The sequence below is a fragment of the Trachypithecus francoisi genome, unplaced genomic scaffold (genome assembly GCF_009764315.1).
Source record: "Trachypithecus francoisi isolate TF-2019V2 unplaced genomic scaffold, Tfra_2.0 Lachesis_group15, whole genome shotgun sequence".
Taxonomy (NCBI): Eukaryota; Metazoa; Chordata; class Mammalia; order Primates; family Cercopithecidae; genus Trachypithecus; species Trachypithecus francoisi.
The window spans coordinates 22,459,538-22,482,407 of NW_022681460.1; the positions used below are offsets into that span (position 1 = coordinate 22,459,538).

At 39.5% G+C, this 22,870-nt stretch overlaps 1 protein-coding gene across 2 annotated transcripts; it reads left to right on the forward strand.

The window, feature by feature from the left end:
- The first annotated feature begins 1,576 nt into the window (after nt 1-1,576).
- SMPDL3A (sphingomyelin phosphodiesterase acid like 3A) lies at nt 1,577-22,870 on the forward strand. Of its 2 annotated transcripts, XM_033234444.1 has the most exons (8): nt 1,577-3,417; nt 9,265-9,478; nt 10,416-10,560; nt 14,900-14,996; nt 17,254-17,423; nt 18,512-18,692; nt 19,839-19,963; nt 22,224-22,870. In XM_033234444.1, exons 1-8 carry the CDS (start codon nt 3,306-3,308, stop codon nt 22,539-22,541), a joined length of 1,362 nt encoding a protein of 453 aa, XP_033090335.1. In that variant the 5' UTR covers nt 1,577-3,305; the 3' UTR covers nt 22,542-22,870. The 2 variants fall into 2 exon arrangements, with proteins under 2 accessions (XP_033090335.1, XP_033090336.1); XM_033234445.1 differs by lacking the exon at nt 9,265-9,478 and having other exon boundaries at nt 3,013-3,417.

Consider the following 22,870-nt stretch of genomic DNA (forward strand, 5'->3'; position numbering starts at 1 on the left):
TTCTGGCCTCTCTCTTATTAAAGATACAAAGCCAAAGACAGAGATTTATCTTTAGTTCATTATAATGAAGCCAAAAAACACTGGCACCAGTTTCCATAACAGCTGTCTCACAGAGTGAGGAATGAAAAGGTTTTTGGGTGGCCTAAATGCGAAACAAAGATGCAATGGTCTGAAAGATCAAGGGTTGCAGTGGTAGAACAAATGCATTTTAAGGGGGAAGATAATTAACATGTTTGCTTCCTAAATTTTTCTGGGTAGTCGCAAATCATTTTTCTTCAAACCAAATTCTATTTCACGCTGTCTATCTGTCAATGCACTAACTTTTCTGATTTGCTGTCTTTGTTTTGTTCCTTAACATAGTTAAGAAACATAATCAAAGGAAAGGAAAAACGACCAAGACCAAAGACAATTTGACCAACAGGCCCTGGAAGAACATTTCTGAAATGATAAAAAGGTCTCAAGGATACAAACTAAACTAAGCTAAGGTTGTTTTGTGAAGCTTCTGCCCTTCTTTCATGTGATTTCCCTTACCCAGATACACACACTCAATATGATATATATGTACACCTGGAACACGGAGACCTACAAATATATGCCCATGGTTGAGATATACCTGTAGAGATGTTGGGGCACTGTAGTTTTTTGCTTCTTAGTGAGTATTAAGAAAAAAAAAAAAAAGAAAGTGGAGTGAGTAGAAAGAAGGATGGTGTTTCTACCCACTAATTTTAATATACTGTACTTTTTAGGATTGTAAATATTTTTTAAGTTTCAAAATGTGTATGCCTTGTTTTATGCTTACTGAAAAACTATTTTGCAACCAGTTACTTCCAGTAAAGAATATTGAAATTGGAAAAAAAAAAAAAAAAAAGGAGTGAAAAGAGCTATTTTTATAATTTATCCTTTTCCTAGCTTTCAAATGTTTGGACTAAAAACTCCTCTAAGTCGTTTTGTTAATCCTTACAGTTGTTTTCTCTCACCAGCTCACCATTTTTTTCTGGCTCCATTTTCTCCCATACTCTAGAGGTTGTGAACTGAGAAACTCCAAGGACTCTATTGTCCACCACTGGAATGCACTCCGGTTCCTGCAAACTTTGGAATCATCCAAAAGCTGAAGCAGGACTTGGGCTGCCCTGGCAGGACTTGAAACAGTAAACCGAAAGTACCTGAGACAGGTCTCAATCAATTTAGAAAGTTTACTTTGCCAAGGTTAAGGATGGGCCAGTGACACAGACTCAGGAGGTCCTGATATGTGCCCAAGGTGGTCAGGGTACAGCTTGCTTTCATACATTTTAGGGAGACATAATACAGCAATCAGTATGTGTACGATTTTACATTGGTTAGATCTAGAAGGGCAGGACAACTTGAAGCTGGGTGGGGGGTGGGTGTTTCCAGATCATAGGTAGATTTAAACATGTCCTGATTGTCAATTGGTTGATTGAAAAAGTTATTATCAATAGAAAGGCTGTCTGGGTTATAAGACGTTGTGAGACCTAGATTTTATCACACAGATGAAGCCGTCAGGTAACAGGCTTCAGAGAAACAGACCTTAAATGTGCCTTGTCAGACTTAAGGTTTGTGTTGATGTTAATTAGGCATGTCCAACCCCCCCACCAGCCCCCTTTTTATGGCCTGAACCAGTCTTTCACGTTAAACTTTAGGGTGCCCTGGCTGGGGAGAGAGTCCATTCAGATGGTCGCCCCTTCAGATGGTTGTGAGGGGCCTTCAAATTTTATTTTTGGTTTGCAAAACAGAAAATGGAAGCACCTTGCTTCCCACTTCAAAACCCCTTTCATGAGACACGCTCCCATTAAATTACATGGGATACAAAACAAAGCGTTCTATGATGAGAAAGAAATACCTTCTACAACATCTTTTTTGAGGTTAGTAATTATGGAAAGCATTTTCTTCTGCAAAGGAATTCCACGCCCGATAAATTTAAATTATTAGCTTGTCATCTCCAAGCGATCAGCGTCCTCATAAATGGTGAGAAGGAACATAGTACACAGAATCCAGCAGTTTCAGGATTATTCATCATCTTTGCTTACTCCGTTGTACACATCTTTGCCAGAAGTATATTCAAAAACGTTCCTTGGAAGCATCAGATCAGCCACCTCTACTTATGATTTCCATTCATCTCTGGAATGCATAAAGTATGATTTTCAGACATGTTCTAATTCTAAGACCCTTCTCTTCCCGGCAGTTTTTTTAAAAAAAACAAAAACAAAAAACAAAACGTGGTATCTTTGAGCATTGGTTTTCAAACATCACAATCACTTTAACATGACTTGAACTGCTTGTGAAAACACAAACTGCTGGGCTCCAGCAGGTTTCTGACTCAACAGGTCTAGGGTGGTGCTTGGGAATCTGCATTTCTAACTAGAGTTCCCAGGTGGTGCTGATGTTCCCAGTCCAGAGATAACAATTCGAGATCCACTGCGGTATCCAGAACTTTTGCTGATTCCCTGCAAATCATGATACTTCAGGGCTCTCTCTGCATCACCTCTACTGAGGAGCCCTCCCCATTAAAGCTGGGGTAGGTTGGCCCAAGAAGGGAATCAGGATCGTTGAGATTCCAGCACCCCAGCATTTTTTTTAGTGACTGAAATAATGAAAATTCTGATCAGGCTCCTGCTTGTTTGCACATTTTAACCAGTAGCTTTTTGCCCAATATTCTCCCTGTTTCCATAATATAATTATAAACTGCTGATATACTGCTTCCTCGTCAAGAACAAAGAGGTAACTTCAGGATCACAAAAATGTTTGTAGAAGGGATGAATACCTCGAAGGGCTTTGCAATCAGCTGCGGATGCCTGGACGTCTAATTGCTCAAGGTATTATCTGAGACTGAAGAAACAGACTTCCCCTGGATTATTTGAAACTCTCCCTCTCTTATTCTCTAGCAGTATAAAAACTCTCCGCTTTTTCCTTTTTACAGACGGATTTGAGAGATCTTGCTCTCCCTCCTTCTGGCTTTCACCAAATTGAATGTCTTTCTCTATCCCCAAGCACCAGTATGTCAGTGTTTGACATCAACTGCACCACTGATACACGAGCCTGAATTTGAGCTTCTACAAGAACATTCCTTCCTAGGCCAAACACCGACGCTAAGAAATACGAGAACAGATCATCGCTAAACAGCAGCTGAAGGCCAGGCGAACTGACTCGCTGCGGAATCTGTCTTTGCACGTGATCAGCCGGGCGTCTATACCCGCAGCCGTCTTCTGACTCCTCCTCACCCTCAGGCCTGACGGTCAGAGTGGAGCTGCGAGACAGCCCGAGCCTCCGGGTCAGCCCCGCGGTCCTCCATGGCGCTGCTGCACGCGCTTGTCTGCTGCCTGCTGACTGCTTGGCACTGCCGCTCCGGCCTCGGGCTGCCCGTGGCGCCCGCAGGCGGCAGGAATCCTCCTCCAGCTGTAGGTGAGTTGTCCGCTACCCTTCTCTTCCCAGCCAGGGCCGAGAGCGGGGAGCGACGGCGCCTGCGCGAAGCCGGAGAACGTGCGGGAGGGCAGCTGCCCCCGGCGGAGGATCGGGCTAGCAGGGGCCCCGACGCATCCGGCGTTCACTACGGCTCCTGGGCGCGGGGAGGGCGACCAAGGGACTAGAGCGTTAGGGCGTCCAGCCGGAAGACTGGGGCTGGGCGGGGGGAAATGCCAGCGCCGGTGGGGGCGCTCCAAGGGCGCGTCGGCCGGATTTCAACAGCCTGGCTTTTGTTTACATCCTGCATCTCAGTTGGTTTGCTCCTTGGGGAAGGAAGGAAAAGCTGCGGGACTCAAGGGAAGAGGAAGCTGAGAGTCCGATGTCCAGCACTACAAGCGGCCCCGAATCAGGCCTGAATGGAGGGGGACTGTAGTTTCCCCCTCAGCTCAGGGATGTAAATTTCAGCGTGACTCGGACTATCTTCTGTCTGGCTCGACCGAGATCGGTGGCTTTTTCTGCCACTCACCCAGCTAGAGCGCGAAAGCACCCTCGATGTAGACTCGCCCCTTAGTCAACCGTGGAACTCACGGGGACTTCATTTCACCTGGGTGTCCACTAGGCTCCCTGCGGGCAGGACCCATTTTATTCACTCCCAACACTTAACACAGTGCCTGTTACAGTAGTGATTCTCTAAGTGTGGCCCTGGACCGGTGGCAGCCCCCGCGGCACCTGAGCTTGTTAGCATTGCAAATTTCTAGCCCATCCCAGACCTACTGAATCTGAACCGCCAACAATGGGGTTCCACAGTATGCTGTTTAACCCACCCTCCGCATGATTCCTTCCGTTCGGCTAAGTTTGAGACTCACTGGTCCAGAATAGATACATTTTAATGGGAGATTGTACAATGCCATCTGAGCCTCCAGTTTCAAAAATCAAGGTGCTCACACCTCCTCAACTCCCTTTAAAACTGATTGCACTGTTAGAGGAAAAACAAAATTAGAGAAGTGGAATTCTCTTTTCTTTGGGGGAAGAGTTGTCCCTGAGACTCGGTAGCAGCACCTAGTGCTGAAACCTCTGTCTTTGCTCCTTCTGTGCTTTCTCAGGACTTGGGAGCGCTGTACGGCAAATATCTTCTCTTTGAAGGCCAAGTCCTCATGACTCAGCTGTCAGGAGGTCTGAAGCAAAAATTGTAAATCTGGTTTCCCAACTGTGGCAAATGTCAGTCATTACAAGAAATTTCCCCAAAATGTTTATGTATACTGGTTTCTGCTTTTATTACAGCTTAGCTTATGTTACTTTAATTATGTGACCGGTTAGGGTTTTGAAATAAAATGTCTCCAGTTGCTTGAGGCCACACAATGGCAAATTGACTGTGTTTTAAGGAGACTTCAATGAGTGCTTTCTGGGGACTATGTGAGTCTTCACACCTCCGTTTTGGATGGGAAGCTGCAAGGTTGAATGCCCTCATACTGAAGGGGAAGGAAGAGGGATTACTGGAGTTCAGAGGTCTGAAGTGTTACTGGAATCACTGGAGTTCAAAGGTCTGAAGTATTCACTCAGCAGTTTCACAATTCTCCTTGTTTGTAGTATTTTGCATATTTTCCACTTGATGTGACAACTCCTCTGCCTCCTCCTCTCAGCCCCAAATGCTTGGACTTCCTTTCAACACCCTGTCTGGCTACGGCTTGCTTGTTATGTTTTTGCTTTTAAATTTCCAGTCTTAGCTTTCTGCCCTGTCAAGTCCTGGTGGTCGGAGGACAAAAGTCCTAGGAAGCTTCACATGTGTGTTTTTAGCTACAGCTCTTTAGATTTAGTAGGCTAGGACTGGCTTGATTAGTACTGTTAAATCAAACTAAATACGGCCTGAGAAGGACTCCTTACTTCTATATTTGAATCCTTGTGAATGAACTGTAACCTAGCTTAATAGTCAGATGAGACTGAAAACCTAACTTAAGAGTATTCACTGGTAACAATAGCTAAGTTTGGCCAATCCCAGCAGCCATACTTCAACCATTCATATACTGCTGAGTGTTCAAACTGTTCAAATAAGGAATAAGGCGAGCTGAATTGTGTCTGAACTATGGTTCATTGGGTTCTTGAGGAGAAGTTATAACATTTTCTTTAGATTAAAAGATTTTCTGGTATAATTTTGAGAGTTTTTCTAGATATGTTGAACACACATATTTTTGGAAATCTTTTTAAAGATGGTCTGCAGAACAGGAAAACGTGGTGTAGTAAAAAGAACTTTGGACTTTGAACTAGGAAACATGGTTTGGAGTGTGAGCTCTACCACAGGCCAGACGTTGGAAACACACATGCACACCCATTTTTTTATACAGTTTCGTTAGGGGAGGGAGATGAGACTTCCAGATGTTCATTATTCATGAGTCCCAGGTTAAGAACCTGTCAGATCTCTGTTCGTGGCTTCTATTTAAAGACATCTTTCAGTGAATTTAAATGACTATCCCCTAATTTATCTGTCTGGCAATGCCATGCAGCAGAAAATCACTAGACCGGAAGTCTGGAGAGACTGGTTCCAGTTAAGCTTTCATTACTGAGTCATCATATGATCTTGAGATATCATGAAATTTGCCTTTGCCTAAATGTCATCATATATAAATTAAAGAATGTTTGTTGAAGGGCTACTGTAAGTCATTGCATATTCTAGGTGCTGGAAATATAAATCTAGGTACTAAATTATATCAGAGGGGTGTCCTCTTAATGCATTTCAGGTTTGGGTTTACTGAAACAGATACTGAATATTTTTATAGTCTTTTTTCCCCTAATCGTCACAGTATCTGGTGTGTAGATATTGTCATTATTGGTTTTCTTTCTTCTTCTTCTTCTTCCTTTTTTCTCTTTTTTTAGAGACAGGGTCTCTGTCACCCAGGTTGGAGTGCTGTGGCCCAATCTTGGCTCACTGCAGCCTCAATCTCCCTGGTTCAAGAGATCCTTCCTACTTTTTGTACTTTTTGTAGGCATGGGGTTTCACCATGTTGTCCAGGCTGGTCTCAAAATCCTGAACTCAAGCGATCCTCCTGCCTCAGCCTTCCAAAGTGCTGAGATTACAGGCATGAGTGCCCAGCATCATTATCTGTTTTCATGTGAGGCAGGTGAGACTGGAGATATTTGAATATGAAAACACAGAGAGGAATCGTATGTGGATAAGGGCAATGTGGACTCTGGAGTCAGATTTTCTGAATTCATAGTTTAGCTCTTTTGAAGATGATGCATGTAATTTAATCTCTATGTGCTTCAGTTTCTTATCTGTAAAATGAAGTATACATAATAATGAGTTCATACATGTGAAGCATAAAAAATAGTACTAAACATGTAATAAGTACTTGAATTTTAAGTATTACTTGGAAATGGGGTTTGAAGTTAAAAACAAAAAACAAAACAGTAAAACTAACATTGAGCTTACTTGGTGCCATACACCTTCTAAGGGCTTTACTTCTGCTAAGTCACTTAACCCTCACAGTAGGCACTATTATCATTCCCATTTCATCAATGAAATAGGCCAAGATCACACAGCTAGATTAGTGGGTGGTGGAGCTTGGGTTGGAAGTCAAATAGTCTGACTCTGGTCTCCACTCTTAACCACAACACTGTATTGTTTCATGTTCATTTACTATACCCTTACATTCTCGAAATAATACAAATACATGTTCACATTAAAACGATTCTCTGGGAACACTCTGAGCTATTTTCTATCTTTACTTTTTGTGCTAGATAAAGTATATATAAGATGGAAATAAAGATTGGAGTATTTTATGCATTATGGAATAAAATAAAATTGCTTTTGGAAGATATTTTCAAATAGTGACTAAGTACCAAGTAATTGACCATACTACTACTTTCTTCTGGATCTTTTGTCTACCATTTCTTAGTTGTGAACATAAATGTGTTATAAAATTATAATGACAATTATGTTGAGAAGAAACAACAACCAAAAGATAACTCACCCCTTTCACCTTAACATATCAACTGTTTCACCTTATTATCCCAGCTTTGGATTTTATTCAGTTGTATCATATTGTTATAGTTTAAAGTTTGCATCCTACCTGTTTGCTCTGTGCTTCTGGTGCAGTATATGCTACTTTGTCACTTCTGATATGTTTCTAGTTATAATCAGAGTAAACTTGAAAACTCAAAAGTGTGGAAAAAATCTCTTTATTAAAACAATTTAAACATGGTCTATAAGGATCGTTGAGTATATATGTAAACGATGTATAAACAAACTTGGAGGCCCTTCAGTATGGGAGTTCAGATTTATTTGCTGTGTATACTTTAACAAATTTTCCACTTGACCCAGCATGATTTTTCAATTCTAAAATAAGAACCATAATTCCCAGTTCAGAGAGTAGTTTTGAGAATCAAATGGCATAGTATATTTAAATTGCTTATCACAGTGCCTGGCACATAGCAAATACTTAATAAAGAGAGATACCACTGTGATTGTTTGTTCTAGTATTACCTTCGATAAAGGAAACTTTCTTGGCCGGAAGCGGTGACTCACACCTGTAATCCCAGCACTTTGGGAATCCAAGGCAGGCAGATCACGAGGTCAGGAAATCGAGACCATCCTGGCTAACACGGTGAAACCCCATGTCTACTAAAAATACAAAAAATTAGCCGGGTGTGGTGGCACACACCTGTAATCCCAGCTACTCAGAAGGCTGAGGCGGAAGAATCGCTTGAACCCGGGAGGTGGAGGTGGCAGTGAACCAAGACTGTGCCATTGCACTCCAGCCCAGGAGACAGTAGGAGACTCCATCTCAAAAAAAAAAAAAAAAAAAAAAAAACTTTCTTAAGATGATTTCCAAGTAAGGATGCTATTAAATGGGTGTGGCTGCTTCCTAAAAAACCCAATGGAACCATCCTTTTTAACAGTTGCTTCCTTTAATATTATTAACATTTTATACGAGTGTATAATAGAAGATGTACCTCTATTAAATAGCTTTTAAGAACCTTTGGGAATTGCTATTTTTGGAGATTTATGTTCTTTGAATTAATGTTCAGAGGCAAGGTTTCCAAGAAAGTAAGAGTGATAGATAGTTCCTGGTTCTGCAGTCTGCTTACTCACTGTGTAACCCTAACAAACAACAATATATTTATATGTCAATTTTTCTATAAGAAGAATGTAAATAATTTGTGAAATCTTAAATTCTTAAAGGAGACACACTATTAAGACACAAGATGATGTCATCATTGGCCTCTCCAAAGGATACTTTCATACATTTTATTATGGAAACATAGCTTTGCTAAATACTCTTTGTTCGGTTATCATGCTGATACTAATACTGAGCTCATCCATTCTTTTTTTTTTGAAACGGAGTCTTGCTCTGTCACCCAGGCTGGAGTGCAGTGGCACGATCTCAGCCCACCGCAACTTCTGCCTCCCGGGTTTAAGCGATTCTCCTGCCTCAGCCTCCTGAGTCGCTGGGATTACAGGTGTGTATCACCACACTCGGCTAATTTTTTTATATTTTTGGTAGAGATAGGGTTTCCCCATGTTGGCCAGGCTGGTCTCGAACTCCTGACCTCAAGTGATCTGCCTACTTCAGCCTCCCAAAGTGCTGGGATTACAGGCATGAGAAACCTCGCCTGGCCTGAGCTCATCAGTTCTGACACACTTAAGTAGTAAATTATTCCTATAGTTCCTTGAAGCTCACCTTCTCACAGAGAAGGATTGTATTTAACTTCAAGGCGTATGATCATTTAAATTATCAAGACTTTCCTCCATCACAGTGAAGAACAACCGTCTCTAGTCTTAGTATCAATATTTATATGAGAATTCCAAAAGAGAACAAGTAGATTTATCTGCATTTTTTGTCTAATCAACAGGTCAGTTTTGGCATGTGACTGACTTACACTTAGACCCTACTTACCACATCACAGATGACCACACAAAAGTGTGTGCTTCATCTAAAGGTGCAAATGCTTCCAATCCTGGCCCTTTTGGAGATGTTCTGTGTGATTCTCCATATCAACTTATTTTGTCAGCATTTGATTTTATTAAAAATTCTGGACAAGAAGCATCTTTCATGATATGGACAGGGTAAGTGATTATATAAGTACCATTAATTACTCAATATTTATTTACAGTGTCCTAAGCTTCATAAGAGTGCTGAATTCCATAAGATGATTAGTTATATTTTAAGAATTATTTGAGTTAAAAAAACTCTAGGTCAAACGAATCAACATTATTAGAGGTAAGAACAATTTTAGAAGTTTTTTTTTTTTTTTGGAATGCAGATTTCAGAAATATGTCAGTGTTAACTAAGAGATGAATCCATAAACAGCACACTTGCATCAATATCTTGAGATGCTGATACTAGGTCTTCATGAAATTATCAAAGACGAAAGACAATAATAGAAGTTTACCTGTCATGACAATTTTGTAAAGCATCATCTTCTGGCAGTATAACTAACTGCTTCCCTTCATCATTATAGAGTGAAGAGGCCCATATTTCTTTACCTGGAATAATGACCACGGCTAATATTTGTAGAGTATTTACTTCGGGCTTGGCGCTGTTTTAATTAACTTATACGTTGTAACTTATTTAATTTTTACAATGGGTATTATTATTCCCATTTTACAGATGAGGAAATGAAGGCACTGAACATCTAAGTAACCTACCCGAGTATACGCAGCTGGTAATTGGCAAAACTGGGATTTGAAATAGGCATTTGGGCTCTGGTTCAATTGGCATCTGCTTTCAATTATTGCAGTTTTTAGCCTCTTGTAAACTTCAGTCAGGTAGTGAAATAGACTGGGATTCCCAGCTTATTTTTTGTATTGTATTTTGTTAATTTTCTTTTATAGGATTCTCTGTAGGGAAGAGGTAGGTGAAGAGTAGTCTATCAACTCTTTAGCTGTAATCTGCTGTTTTAAAATGGAAGTGTGCAATAATAGGTATAGCAAGGCATCATGCATAAGTCTAATAACTCTTTATGAAATTAATTTTGTTCTTTACAATATGTCTCTTTTTCAGGGATAGCCCACCTCATGTTCCTGTACCTGAACTCTCAACAGACACTGTTATAAATGTGATCGCTAATATGACAACCACCATCCAGAGTCTCTTTCCAAATCTCCAGGTTTTCCCTGCACTGGGTAATCATGACTATTGGCCACAGGTAAATTTAATAAACTTTCAGAAGTGCTTAAATAATTGTTCCTATTAGTAGTGTCAAAATTGTGACAATAACTAGCTAGTGATAGGGCATGGGAATGGGTCTTATAGAGGAAGAATATGGTCTTAATCCTAACCATCAAGAAAGGCAAAGACAGGTACTTTGTGGACTGTAAAAGGATTCTTTTAATATTTCATGAGAAGTTATATCAATACTGAGTTTTCAGAAGCAAATTATCCAGTTCATGGATTATTAATTTATGTTTTCCTGCATAATCTTCTTCAATTTCTCTTTTCTTTTGAATAATGTTCATTTGCATGTCCATGGCAAGGTTAGCAAATAGGTTAATATTGATAAATATTTACTTTTTCCAGAATTCTTATTAGGCCTACGAAGATGTGCATACCCTGATCTAAGCTAGACTATAAATAAAAACAAAAACATTACAAATTTCCATAACAAGCAAAGAGGAAGGAGGTCTATGTTCAAATCTAGTTTATCTAATTAAGACATGATTCAAGGCAGAGACTGTGTTCAGAGCATTTAATGCCTAGATACCCCTGGCTCCAACAGGTTTTTATTTGAGAACCAACCTGTGCATAACAGCCAGATAGCAGTCCTGTTTACAGCATCCTGTTGTAGTAGTGTTAAATTTTAGATTTGTACCCAGCGATTTTTGTTTAGTCCAGGGCTTGGAAATTGTCCCCTGTGGTACATATTCAGCCCATTGCTTGTTTTTGTAAATAAAGTTTTATTGGAACACAGCTATGTTTCCATTCATTCTACATTGCCTTTGATTGTTTCATGTTTCAGAATAGAGCAGTTGAAATGGATAGAAAAAGTTTGCTGACCCCTGATCTAGACCTACCCTTCATTTTGTAGGTGAGAAAATGAAGGCTCAGAAATGTGAATTACTTGTTCAAGTGCTCAAAATCCATTGCGAGCAGAGCCCAAACTCTAGATCTTTTTACCTCAGATCTGTGTTCACTTAAACCAACATCCTTTTGCACATCTCTTGCTCTTGCCTGACTAACATACTCAATGTTTCCAAATATATCTACTTTCACGCCTCTCTGTGTCCACATTTTTCTCTTTGCTTAGAATATCTTCCATCTCATGTCAAATGAATGCTGAATGGGGGTTTTCATTATTTTTAGTTAATCGGACCTGAATACAGTAATTTTGACGAGTTGTATTCTAGAACAAGCTGAAGTTTCAAGTGACTTCTTGGCCCTGGCCTACTATCTTGAGATGAGTAATATGTGAGTCTTTTTGAGTCAGCCTGTCAACGAGCTTTTGTTCCTGTTGAGATATTAGACCACACAGTGCAGAGGCTTGGGAACAAATGAGTTCCAGCAGCCCAAGGTCACACACATTGTGTTTATATGTCTTAGGTGGCAGGAAGACTGGAATATTGGAAAACACAGGGGTTAGAGTCATAGTCACTAGAATGTAAATCTTTAACCAGCCCTACCTTCCACGCCCTCCCTCCCACCGCCACACCTCCCTCCCAGCCTTGATTTTAATAGCTTGGCCAACTTGGGTGATTCACTTAACATCGCTGATGCAGAGATCACTCATTTGTAAATAGAAGACATAGTACCTACCTTGTAAAGTTTTTGTGAGCATTGGTGATATGAAAATGGCATAGCTTACTACCTGCCACAGCATAAGCCCTCAGTAAGTGGACTTGTGGTGATTGTCACATTAAGTGGTGACAGGGGATACATGTTTGTAACTCCTTTGAGTATTTATTTCATTTTATTTTTATGTCTGTCCTCTTTTTGTCAAGTCAAATCTTACAATTCAAAGACAGAAATGCTACATAACTTCTATAACATATCCTATTATATTAATATATACAGCTAGGGTAAATTGGGCAGCCTACATACCTTTAACAGTTAATTTTTTTTTTCTCTTTCTAGCTTATGATCTTATATCTAAAAATATTCTTTCTGTTATTCCACTACCATCTTTCCACCTCACAGTTTTGGAAATGTCAAATGTAACATGAAAGCTCCACAACAAGTTTTCCTAGAGGCTGATGTCTGAGATCTAACTCTGGAGAATGTTAGAAACAAATACATTTCATAAGTGCTATTTTCCCACTGAAATCCCATCTTCATGCAGCATAGCTACATAATATACATATACAGATGCATGTCCCCACCCATGACATCAGAAGTAGGTATCAGTGTGGACAGCCTGGAGGATTCTTCCTGTTGCCACCCAAGGAAGAGTCCCCATTTACTCCTACACTGGCAAGACTGGTGCCACTGAATTTGTGGGTGGGTCACTTTCCATTAGGCTTCATTTCTCAGCAGTGGTTATGTCACAGCCAAAAAGGATTGGGAAGGAAACATGGTGCAGTAGACAACTGGCTGTGAGCGTGATCGTGGGATTTAGACCCGCCCTGAGACTGACCACCTACACCTGGACCAGCCGCCTAACTTCTCTGGTGCTTGTATTTCTCATTTTTAAAATACAGAAGAAAGTCTAAAGTGATTTTTCCATAATTCTAAGCTTTTCCATCACCATACCATACTTGGCATCCATCCCAAAATAAATAAGACTTTATGGCCAAGACTTTATGGCTTTTTATTATATGATGATAATGATGCATACCAATTTTTAATCAGAATCTAGATTGGCCTAAGCTGTTGTGTAATTCTCAGACAGGCGACCCTGATCTTGGACACAAACTGAAAATACATATTTAGTCCAATTAAAACAAGTCTTTTGGTTATTACTTGCCCTCGATGTATCTATACATTCATCATGTATTAGATGCATGCATCAAGAACTACTATGACTTGGGCATCTTCTTGAAAAATAACTTTTGATAAACTCCTCTCAGAAATAGGTCTATTTTACCAATGTACAGATGTAAATGAAGAGAGTGAAGAAGGGGCTTCAGTCATTTAACATACTTTTTTTTAAAACAAAATTAAAAACAGTTATCCAATTCACAAATGATTTCTGGGTTTTTATTCAGTATTTACCTTTTTTTTTTTTTTTTTTTTGAGACAGGGTCTTTTTCTGTCACTCAGGCTGGAGTGCAGTTCAGTGGCATAAGCATAGATAAATGCAGCCTCGACCTCTGGGGCTCAAGCTATCCTCCTGCCTCAGCCTCTCAAAGTGCTGGGAATACAGGCATGAATCACCATTCCCTGCTTCAGTATTTACTTTTTTAAAGTTTTGTTTGTTTTCCCCCAGGCGAGGGTCCCCATTTACTTCTACACTAGAGCTTATGTCATCCTGAAGACACTTTATGATAATAAAAATGTTTTATACTTAAAATGTATTATTTTAAAAATCAAAATATTTTGATATAATTTATGCTGCCATAAAGAGACTTATCCACATCAAAAGCATGTGGTTGTAAATCTTTCTTCAAAAAGTTAAGAAGCTTATAATAGTTTGAACAGTTCAGAAGACTTTGTTAAATTCTAAAACATGGTGTTTTCCTGTTCCCTCAGCATGCTGCATCAGGCTGTGCACGTACAGGCTCAAACCTGCCTTTGGCGTCTCTTTAATGAGCACACTCCCACATCTTTCCTATATCCTAGCTATGCTAAAGCATGAGCTTTTCTCTGTACATGGTACACACCTATGGGACTCCGTGCCTGTGCCTGTGCCTATGCCTGTGTTTGTATCTGGGCCATTGCATTTGCTTTGAAGCCCTTTTGTTAAGTTGATAAAATCCTTATTTAAGGCCTGGCTTAAATGGTCTCTTCACTCTCTACTCTAATTCCCTGGGCTACACCTTTGTTTTTTTGTTTGTTTGTTTGTTTGTTTTTTGAGCCAGAGCCTCAGTCAGTTGCCCAAGCTGAAGTGCAGTGGTGCGATCTTGGCTCACTGCAACCTTCGCCTCGTGAGTTCCAGTGATTTTCCTGCCTCAGCCTCCCGAGTAGCTGTGATTATGGATGCTCACCACCACACCTGGCTAATTTTTGTATTTGTAGTAGAGATGGGATTTCACCATATTGGCCAGGCACTTCTTGAACTTCTGACCTCAAGTGATCTGCCTGCCTCGGCCTCCCAAAGTGCTGGGATTATAGGCATGAGCCACTGCACCTGGCCCTTGGCTACACTTGATTGTTCTTGCTTCTAGGCTCCCAGGACCTCTGGGTAGTGCCCAGCACATTGTCTTATAGTTAAGTGGTTACATTTTGTCCCCCAGTCTCCAACTAAGTTATAATTCCTTAAAGATGAAATCTATCTAATAATCATCCTTGCATCTCTGGATGCCTAACATAGTAGTCAGTGCTCAAGTAGTGTTTACATTAATTCAGCTGTGTATCTTTAAATTTCAATGGTGGATTATATTGTTTTTGGCCAGGATCAACTGCCTGTAGTCACCAGTAAAGTGTACAATGCAGTAGCAAACCTCTGGGAACCATGGCTAAATGAAGAAGCTATTAGTACTTTAAGGAAAGGTAAGTGAAAGACTTACTTATTCCTATTTTGCCTCAATTTTTATTCATATTATTTAGACTTAAATTGTTAATGTTTGCTTGAGTGTGCCAATTCTGGAGCACAGCCCCCAGTTTTTGTGGAGGACAGTGAGTAGTAATGCTGCCTGTGACACAGGTCACGAATCTGTTTATTTTGCAGGGAGCTCTTCCTGTTCTTCTTCTACTCCTTTTTCTTCTTCTACTTTTAATTAGGTAGGTACGTTCCCCGTGGAGCAAAAGCTGAACCTGGGATTTCAATGTAAATAAAAGTATATGTTTCTAATTGGAAAATTGATTGAGAAGAAAGAATGGACACTAACTTCTAACAAAGCAGCACTGTCATATAAAACAAACAGCTGGTAAAGTGAGGATAATTAAGCTTTTAACATGGACTTTGAGGTGCTTGGGAAAGCAATGCATAATTAGTGCATAGTAAGGCCTTCCCTGGGTCATGTCTAAAGGCCCTCTGCTTCAGTGGCTCTTGACCCATCGTTATGTAAATCCCTGACATTTTGTGAGCTTAACTGAGGTGCCCAGCTGTTAAACTAAGACATTGGTGTTTTTAGAATGTTGAGACAATGTTAAGTTAATGGCTAGACTTCTCTCAGTTAAAACACTTCTTTCAGTATTTTTGTTAACCCTTTGGCTTTTGCCACTATTTTGTTATTGTTTTGGCTAGTATGCAGCAAATCATAGTATTTATGAATTTGAGGCATGATAGATTAGAATTAGACTATGGTTCTGATTAATCTAGGGAACTATATCTAGTCTTTTTTTTTTTTTTTTTTTTTTTTTTAGATGGAGTTTCACTCGTTGCCCAGGCTAGAGTGCAATGGTGCGATCTTGGCTCACTGCAACCTCTGCCTCCTGAGTTCAAGTGATTCTCCTGCCGCAGCCTCCTGAGTAGCTGGGATTACAGGCACCAGCCACCACACCTGGCTAATTTTTGTATTTTTAGTAGAGATAGGGTTTCACTATGTTGGTCAGGCTGGTCTCAAACTTCTGACCTCAGGAGATCCACCTGCCTTTGCCTCCCAAAGTGCTGGGATTATAGGCGTGAGCCACCATGCCCGGCCTATGTCTACTCTTATACTTCACATCCTATAAGACACCTGGAGAGCTTGTGCAGGTTGAAGGGAGAGCCATAAAGAATGATCAAGATTCCTAAAGAAATGCTCTGCCTTCTAAGAAGACTCAGCATAAAGCAGGGGAGGCAGAAAAAAGCTGAGAAGTGGAATGCAGGCCCTAAGAAAAAACCATATGAGTTTCATAATAATATCCATTCCAATGATAGCCCTCAAAGCTCCAGTTAAACACTGGAGTGTAATATTAAGTTAAAAGTCATAGAAGGCATCCTGAGAAAGTCTTAAAGGCAAAAGTGATTTGGAGCAGAGATGCCCTGCATGAGGGGCCTCAAACTTTGTCATCCCCAAGGCCCTAGTGAGACCTGTTGTCATTTTCTCCTCCTAGGACATGAAAGGCAGCTTCTCAAAAATAACTTCTGACAAATTCAAACCCAACTGCCCTGCTAGTACCATAGTAAAAATAATAAGGTGTTATGACTACAAGAAAGAATAGAGAAAATTAAAGGGGCAGTGACCAATCATGATTGAAAGCTAGGGAAAGCCGTGCGTAGTGAGTAGGCTCAGGGCAAAGAAAGCTGAGCCAGATCTTAGTGCCTAGCTCTGAAAGTGCCATTGCAGCAGACCCTTGGGTGTTCCGTCACCAGTGGTTCAGAGGCATGGGTGGAGTGATGCCTTTAAACCTCTTCTCCCCTGAGATTGTAGCAGCTGTGATTTGTCTGACTTTTTTTTCCAAGTAGTCTCTAGCAAGATCCATATGTGTTACCATTTTTTGGATTTTATATTTCACAATGTCTCTCATCTTAAATCCCTAATCACAAAAGTAGAAGTTGATGTGTAAATCTTTCTTTCATAAAATTCAATCGCATTGCTTACTGCCCAAATACTTATTTATCTTTTCATGTGAATATTGGATACAACTGTTGTTATCTCAAAATGTTAGAAGTGGCAGCACGGGGCCTGGCACCATGGCAGGTTTTCAGTAAATGCTTGTTAAATCTGATTGTTATCTAATGACAGCCTATCTATGTGCAAACTAAACAATGAGAAATAAGCACCAACCTCCTGACTGGATTGTAAACCTCAGGAATTTGCTTTCACAATGTTTGTGTGTATGTGTATGTCTTCCTAAATGTGTTTTAAAATTGTTTTTATAGGCGGTTTTTATTCACAGAAAGTTACAACTAATCCAAACCTTAGGATCATCAGTCTAAACACAAACTTGTACTACGGCCCAAATATAATGACACTGAACAAGACCGACCCAGCCAACCAGTTTGAATGGCTAGAAAGTACACTGAACAGCTCTCAGTGGAATAAGGAGAAGGTAGATCCCATAGACCAAAACCATCTGGGAATAAACGGAAGGCAAAATTTGTATGTTTATTAAACTTGGGGTGGACTCCAGTATCAATAAAAGTATTAGAATTCGAAGTTTTTTTTTGCATAAACACTTTATAACTCATGGATTTTCTTTCTTATTTTTTTTTTTTTTTTTAATTTTGAGACGGAATCTCACTCTGTCGCCCAGGCTGGAGTATAATGGCGTGGTGTTGGCTCACCGCAACCTCTGCCTCCCAGGTGCAAGTGATTCTCCTGCCTCAGCCTTTCCAGTAGCTGGGATTACAGGCACCCACCACCACGTCTGGCTATTTTTTGTATTTTTAGTAGAGACGGGGTTTTACCATGTTGGCCAGGTTGGTCTCAAACTACTGACCTAGGTGATCCACCCATCTCGGCCTTCCAAAGTGCTGGGATTACAGGTATGAGCCACTATGCCTGGCCAACTCATTGTAGTTTTAATTTTTTTTTTTTTTTTTTAAGAGACAGGGATCTCACTCTGTTGCCCAGGCTAGAGTGAAGTGGTGCGATCATGGCTCACTGCAGCTTCAGCCTCCTGGTCTCCAGTGTTTCTCCCACCTCAGCATCCTGAGTAGGTGGGACTACAGGTGCACGCCACCACACCAAGCTAATTTTTTTTTTTTTCTGTTATTTTTTGTAGAGACAAGATTTCACCATATTGCTCAGGCTGGTCTCAAACTCTGGGCGGCTCGAACTCTGCTTTGGCATCCCAAAGTGCTGGGATTACAGGCCTGAGTCATCTTGCATTGCAAGTTTTATTTTGTCTTGCTTTTACTGCTTTTAGGATTAGTGGACATCTACTGGTATAAAAAGGGGCCAGTTCAAAAAATTGTGACTGAAGTCACAGTTACCTTATATCATCAACAGTGTGCAGATATAGTGACCTTAATAGTTTTATAATTTTGTCTCTATAATTTATAAATAGAAGAGACGACATATTTGCTTTCTAAATTTTAATTAATATACTTTCAATCTTGAGTATCCAAATGTCATTTGGTTGTGACCAATGTGCAGAAAGATTCTCATGAGGTCTCCTTGTGTTTCTTTTTCCAGGTGTACATCATAGCACATGTTCCAGTGGGGTATCTGCCGTATTCACAGAACATCACAGCAATCAGAGAATACTATAATGAGAAATTGATAGATATTTTTCGAAAATACAGTGATGTCATTGCAGGACAATTTTATGGACACACTCACCGAGACAGCATTATGGTTCTTTCAGATAAAAAAGGTAATGTAATGCTGTGTTTGCATCTCCCTAGTCTAAGAGTCTAGAGCAAAGCGGTGAATATCCAGTCAATTTCCTGATTTAGTAAATTAAACATTTTATTTAAAAATCTGCCAGCACTAGCCTTTTCTGAATTATCCTCAATGGTTGTATGATGAGTGTCCAAATCGTAACATTAGGCCTGCAGCTGGATTTCTTCAACATAAGCTCCTGTTAGCTCCACAGGGCCAGCGTTATTTATTTGCTGTCAACACAAAAGCCACAGAAACCCTCGGCTCACTCAAATTTTCTTTTGAATCTTCGAGTTTAAAGAAATATCACTCTATTTTAACTGCTACACTCAAGTTTCTTTTGATGTTACTTGTTTAATTTCTCAGAATTTAGAAAGCAAAGCACAATTTACACAACAGCTTAAAATAAAATACATTAAGCTCTTACTCATAAGTTCTTATTGATACATATATAAGCAGAGAGAATGATACAAACAAACCCCCATGTACTCATCACTCATATTCAATATCTATCAAGATTTTTCACTTTTTTTTTTTTTTTTTGAGACGGAGTCTCGCTCTGTTGCCAGGCTGGAATGCACCCTGCGATCTCGGCTCATTGCAACCTCCGCCTCCCTGGTTCAAGCGATTATCCTGCCTCAACCTCCTGAGTAGCTGGGACTACATGTGTGTCACCATGCCTAGCTAATTTCATCATGTTGGCTAGGAAGATCTCGATCCCTTGACCTAGTGATCTGCCCACCTCAGCCTCCCAAAGTGCTGGGATTACAGGCCTGAGCCACCGCATTTGGCCTTATATTCTTTTAATTTTTTTGCTGGAGTATTTGAAAGTGAATCTCAAACACTGGATCTATTTCAGCACTACATATTCTATATTCATTGCTAAAATATATGGATAATTTACATAACCACAAATTTACTTAACAAAATCAACAATAATTATCCAGTATCAATAACAAAAATGCCCCTATTTTCTCAAAATTGTCTCTTTATAGTTGTTTCAAGTCACTATCCATCAATGATCACATATCACTTGGCTATGTCTGTTGATCTCTTAATCTGGAACCTGTTTATATTTTTAATATAGTTAAACTCTATTATTTAAAAATGTTTGTTTATGTGCATATGTTTTGTTCAGGAAGTCCAGTAAATTCTTTGTTTGTGGCTCCTGCTGTTACACCAGTGAAGAGTGTTTTAGAAAAACAGACCAACAATCCTGGTATCAGACTATTTCAGTATGATCCTCATGATTATAAATTATTGGTAAGTTGGCAGATTTCAGAGCTGACCCCATATTTATTCATATCTTTGTAGTTTTCATTAGTTTAGTTGAATTTTTCTCAGGACAGTCATGTGAGATGTATTTTATGTTGAAATCTCCTGGCATCCTTCTTCTTTTTTATACTTGCAGTGTTACCAGGACTTACTAAGTGTGAGCTGACGAAGTTAGTCTTTGGAAGGCTGTTTCTATTCTTCTAAATACTTCACATTTATTTAGATGCTTTCATTGGTTAGTGCCATGTTTGTGGACTTGTATACATACTGTTTCACTAAACCATGTTCATTCTTCTTCTCCCGAATATAAGTATCAAGAAGAGTGTAGGCTCTGTTACCATTCCCTCTCATGAACCATTATTTCTAAACTTCTCTGTGTCCCAGTGTATTTATCCATGAAATGGGAATTAAAATATTATTTAATTCACTGAGTTGCTATGAGGATTGCATGAACAAATCTATGTAAAGCACTTAGAAAAATGCTTGGCTCATACTAAATGCTTAATAAATGTTAAACAAGATTTTATTTTCTTATTCTTGTTTTGTAACCCAGGTTTGGCTCATACTAAATGCTTAATAAATGTTAAACAAGATTTTATTTTCTTATTCTTGTTTTGTAACCCAGGTTTGGCTCATACTAAATGCTTAATAAATGTTAACAAACAAGATTTTATTTTCAAGTTCTTGTTCTGTTACCCAGGTTGAAGTGTAGTAGTGTGATCATCGCTTACAGCAGCCTCAAATTCCTGGGCTCAAGTGATCCTGCCAGCTCAGCTTCCCACGTAGGCAGGACTGCAGGCATGCACCACCATGTCCAGCTAATTTTTATACTCCTATTGTAGATATGGGGGTCTCCCTGTGTTGCCCAGGCTGGTCTCGAACTCTTGGGCTCAAGTGATCTTCCCACACTGGCCTTCCAAATTGCTGGTATTACAGATGTGACCCACTGGGCCCACCCAAAAAATTATTTTAAAGGAAAAAAAATTGAATTGGATATTTAGGACAAAAGCTCTTTGGAGCAGCTTCATGGCTCCCTGCTTTAGAACAATTTAGCACAAAAGACTGGCCATTTAGCTTATGGGTATTTCAGTTTGGATAACTTCCCCTTTCTAGAAACATAATTTCAAAATAATTCACATCAATTAAAGCCATTATTGGTATAACTGCTTTTTTTTTTCTAGATGAATTTAAGTAGGAGATGGTTCTGTTATTCCCCAGAATAATGGAGGGAGGAGGTACAGTGGCAGAAATCTGGTCTGGGGAAGTGAAACAATTGTGTGATAAATTAGTCCAAAAGAATTTTTTCTACAAATTTCAGTTGCCTAATTTTGGATTTGAACCTCAGATCCAAAACACACACACATGTATATATCTATCTATATATGTGTTTATGTATCTAATACACAGCATCTGAGGTTCAGACCCCGATGTATATATACATGTGTACATATGTACCGATGTGGGAAGATTCTCCTGATATAGCACTAAATAATTTCTAAAAATATAAAAATAATTTCTTGTATAATTTCTAAATAATTTCTTAAAATACAACAATATATGTAGTAAGACTCCATTTTTTTGAAAAAGCCAAAAATGTAAGTATGCACATTCCAAATATTTATCTTTGTTTAGATATAAAGCCTAGATTACCACACATACACTGGAGTACTGACAAGTGTTTAACAACTAGTTCACTGAGGGGAAAAGTGCCTTAATTTGTAGTGTTTGCCAATATCCATGACAGAAATACTCACATCATGGACAATTTCAAGCTACCAAAGTGCCACAGATTTCCTTTCCTTTTTCCTTTCCTTTCCTTTCCTTTCTTCGAAGTCTTGTTCTGTCACCCAGGCTGGAGTGCAGTGGCGCAATCTCACAATCTCGGTTTACCGCCACCTCTTCCTCCCGGATTCCAGCAATTCTTCTGCCCCAGCCTCCTGAGTAATTGGGATTACAGGCACCCACCACCATGCCCGGCTAATTTGTGTGTGTGTGTGTGTGTGTGTGTGGTGTGTGTGTGTGTGTGTTTTTGGTAGAGATGGGGTTTCACCATGTTGGTCAGGCTGGCCTCAAACTCCTGACCTCAGGTAACCCACCCGCCGCAGCCCCTCAAAGTGCTGGAATTATAGGCATGAGCCACAGCGCCCAGCCTAAAATGTCACAGAAATTTAAACATGAACGCTTTTTGTTGTACAGTGCCTTATGTGCCAAAAAGTGAACCAGGTTTCGTTACTGTTCTTAACTGCAGGATATGTTGCAGTATTACCTGAATCTGACAGAGGCGAATCTAAAGGGAGAGTCCATCTGGAAGCTGGAGTATATCCTGACCCAGACCTATGACATTGAAGATTTGCAGCCGGAAAGTTTATATGGATTAGCTAAACAATTTGCAATCATAGACAGTAAGCAGTTTATAAAATACTACAATTACTTCTTTGTGAGTTATGACAGCAGCGTAATATGTGATAAGACATGTAAGACCTTTCAGATTTGTGCAATTATGAATCTTGATAATATTTCCTATGTAGATTGCCTCAAACAGCTTTATATAAAGCACAGTTACTAGTATTTCACAGTTTTTGTTAATAGAAAATGCTGCTGTGATTCTGAGATCAATTTGTGGGAATTTTACATAAATCTTTGTTAATTACTGAGTGGGCAAGTAGACTTCCTGTCTTTGCTTTCTTTCTTTCTTTCTTTTCTTTTCTTTTTTTTTTTTTGATGCCTAAATGTAGATATCTTTATCATTCTGAATTGTATTATATATTAAAACTGCTCATTAATAGAACAATGGATGTAAATTGGATGTAAATATTCAGTTTATATAATTATACCTAATTTTTACCCTTGTTGAAATTGTCATTTATACAATAAAGCAAATTCTTTATCTCTAAA

What these genes read in the sequence shown, in the direction of transcription:
- SMPDL3A (XM_033234444.1), top strand. Translation starts at nt 3,306, where the DNA reads ATGGCGCTGCTGCACGCGCTTGTCTGCTGCCTGCTGACTGCTTGGCAC. An exon ending in TCTTTCATGATATGGACAGG is followed by an intron (nt 9,479 to 10,415) that starts GTAAGTGATTAT and finishes TCTCTTTTTCAG; the next exon opens with GGATAGCCCACCTCATGTTC. An exon ending in CTCATGATTATAAATTATTG is followed by an intron (nt 19,964 to 22,223) that starts GTAAGTTGGCAG and finishes TCTTAACTGCAG; the next exon opens with GATATGTTGCAGTATTACCT.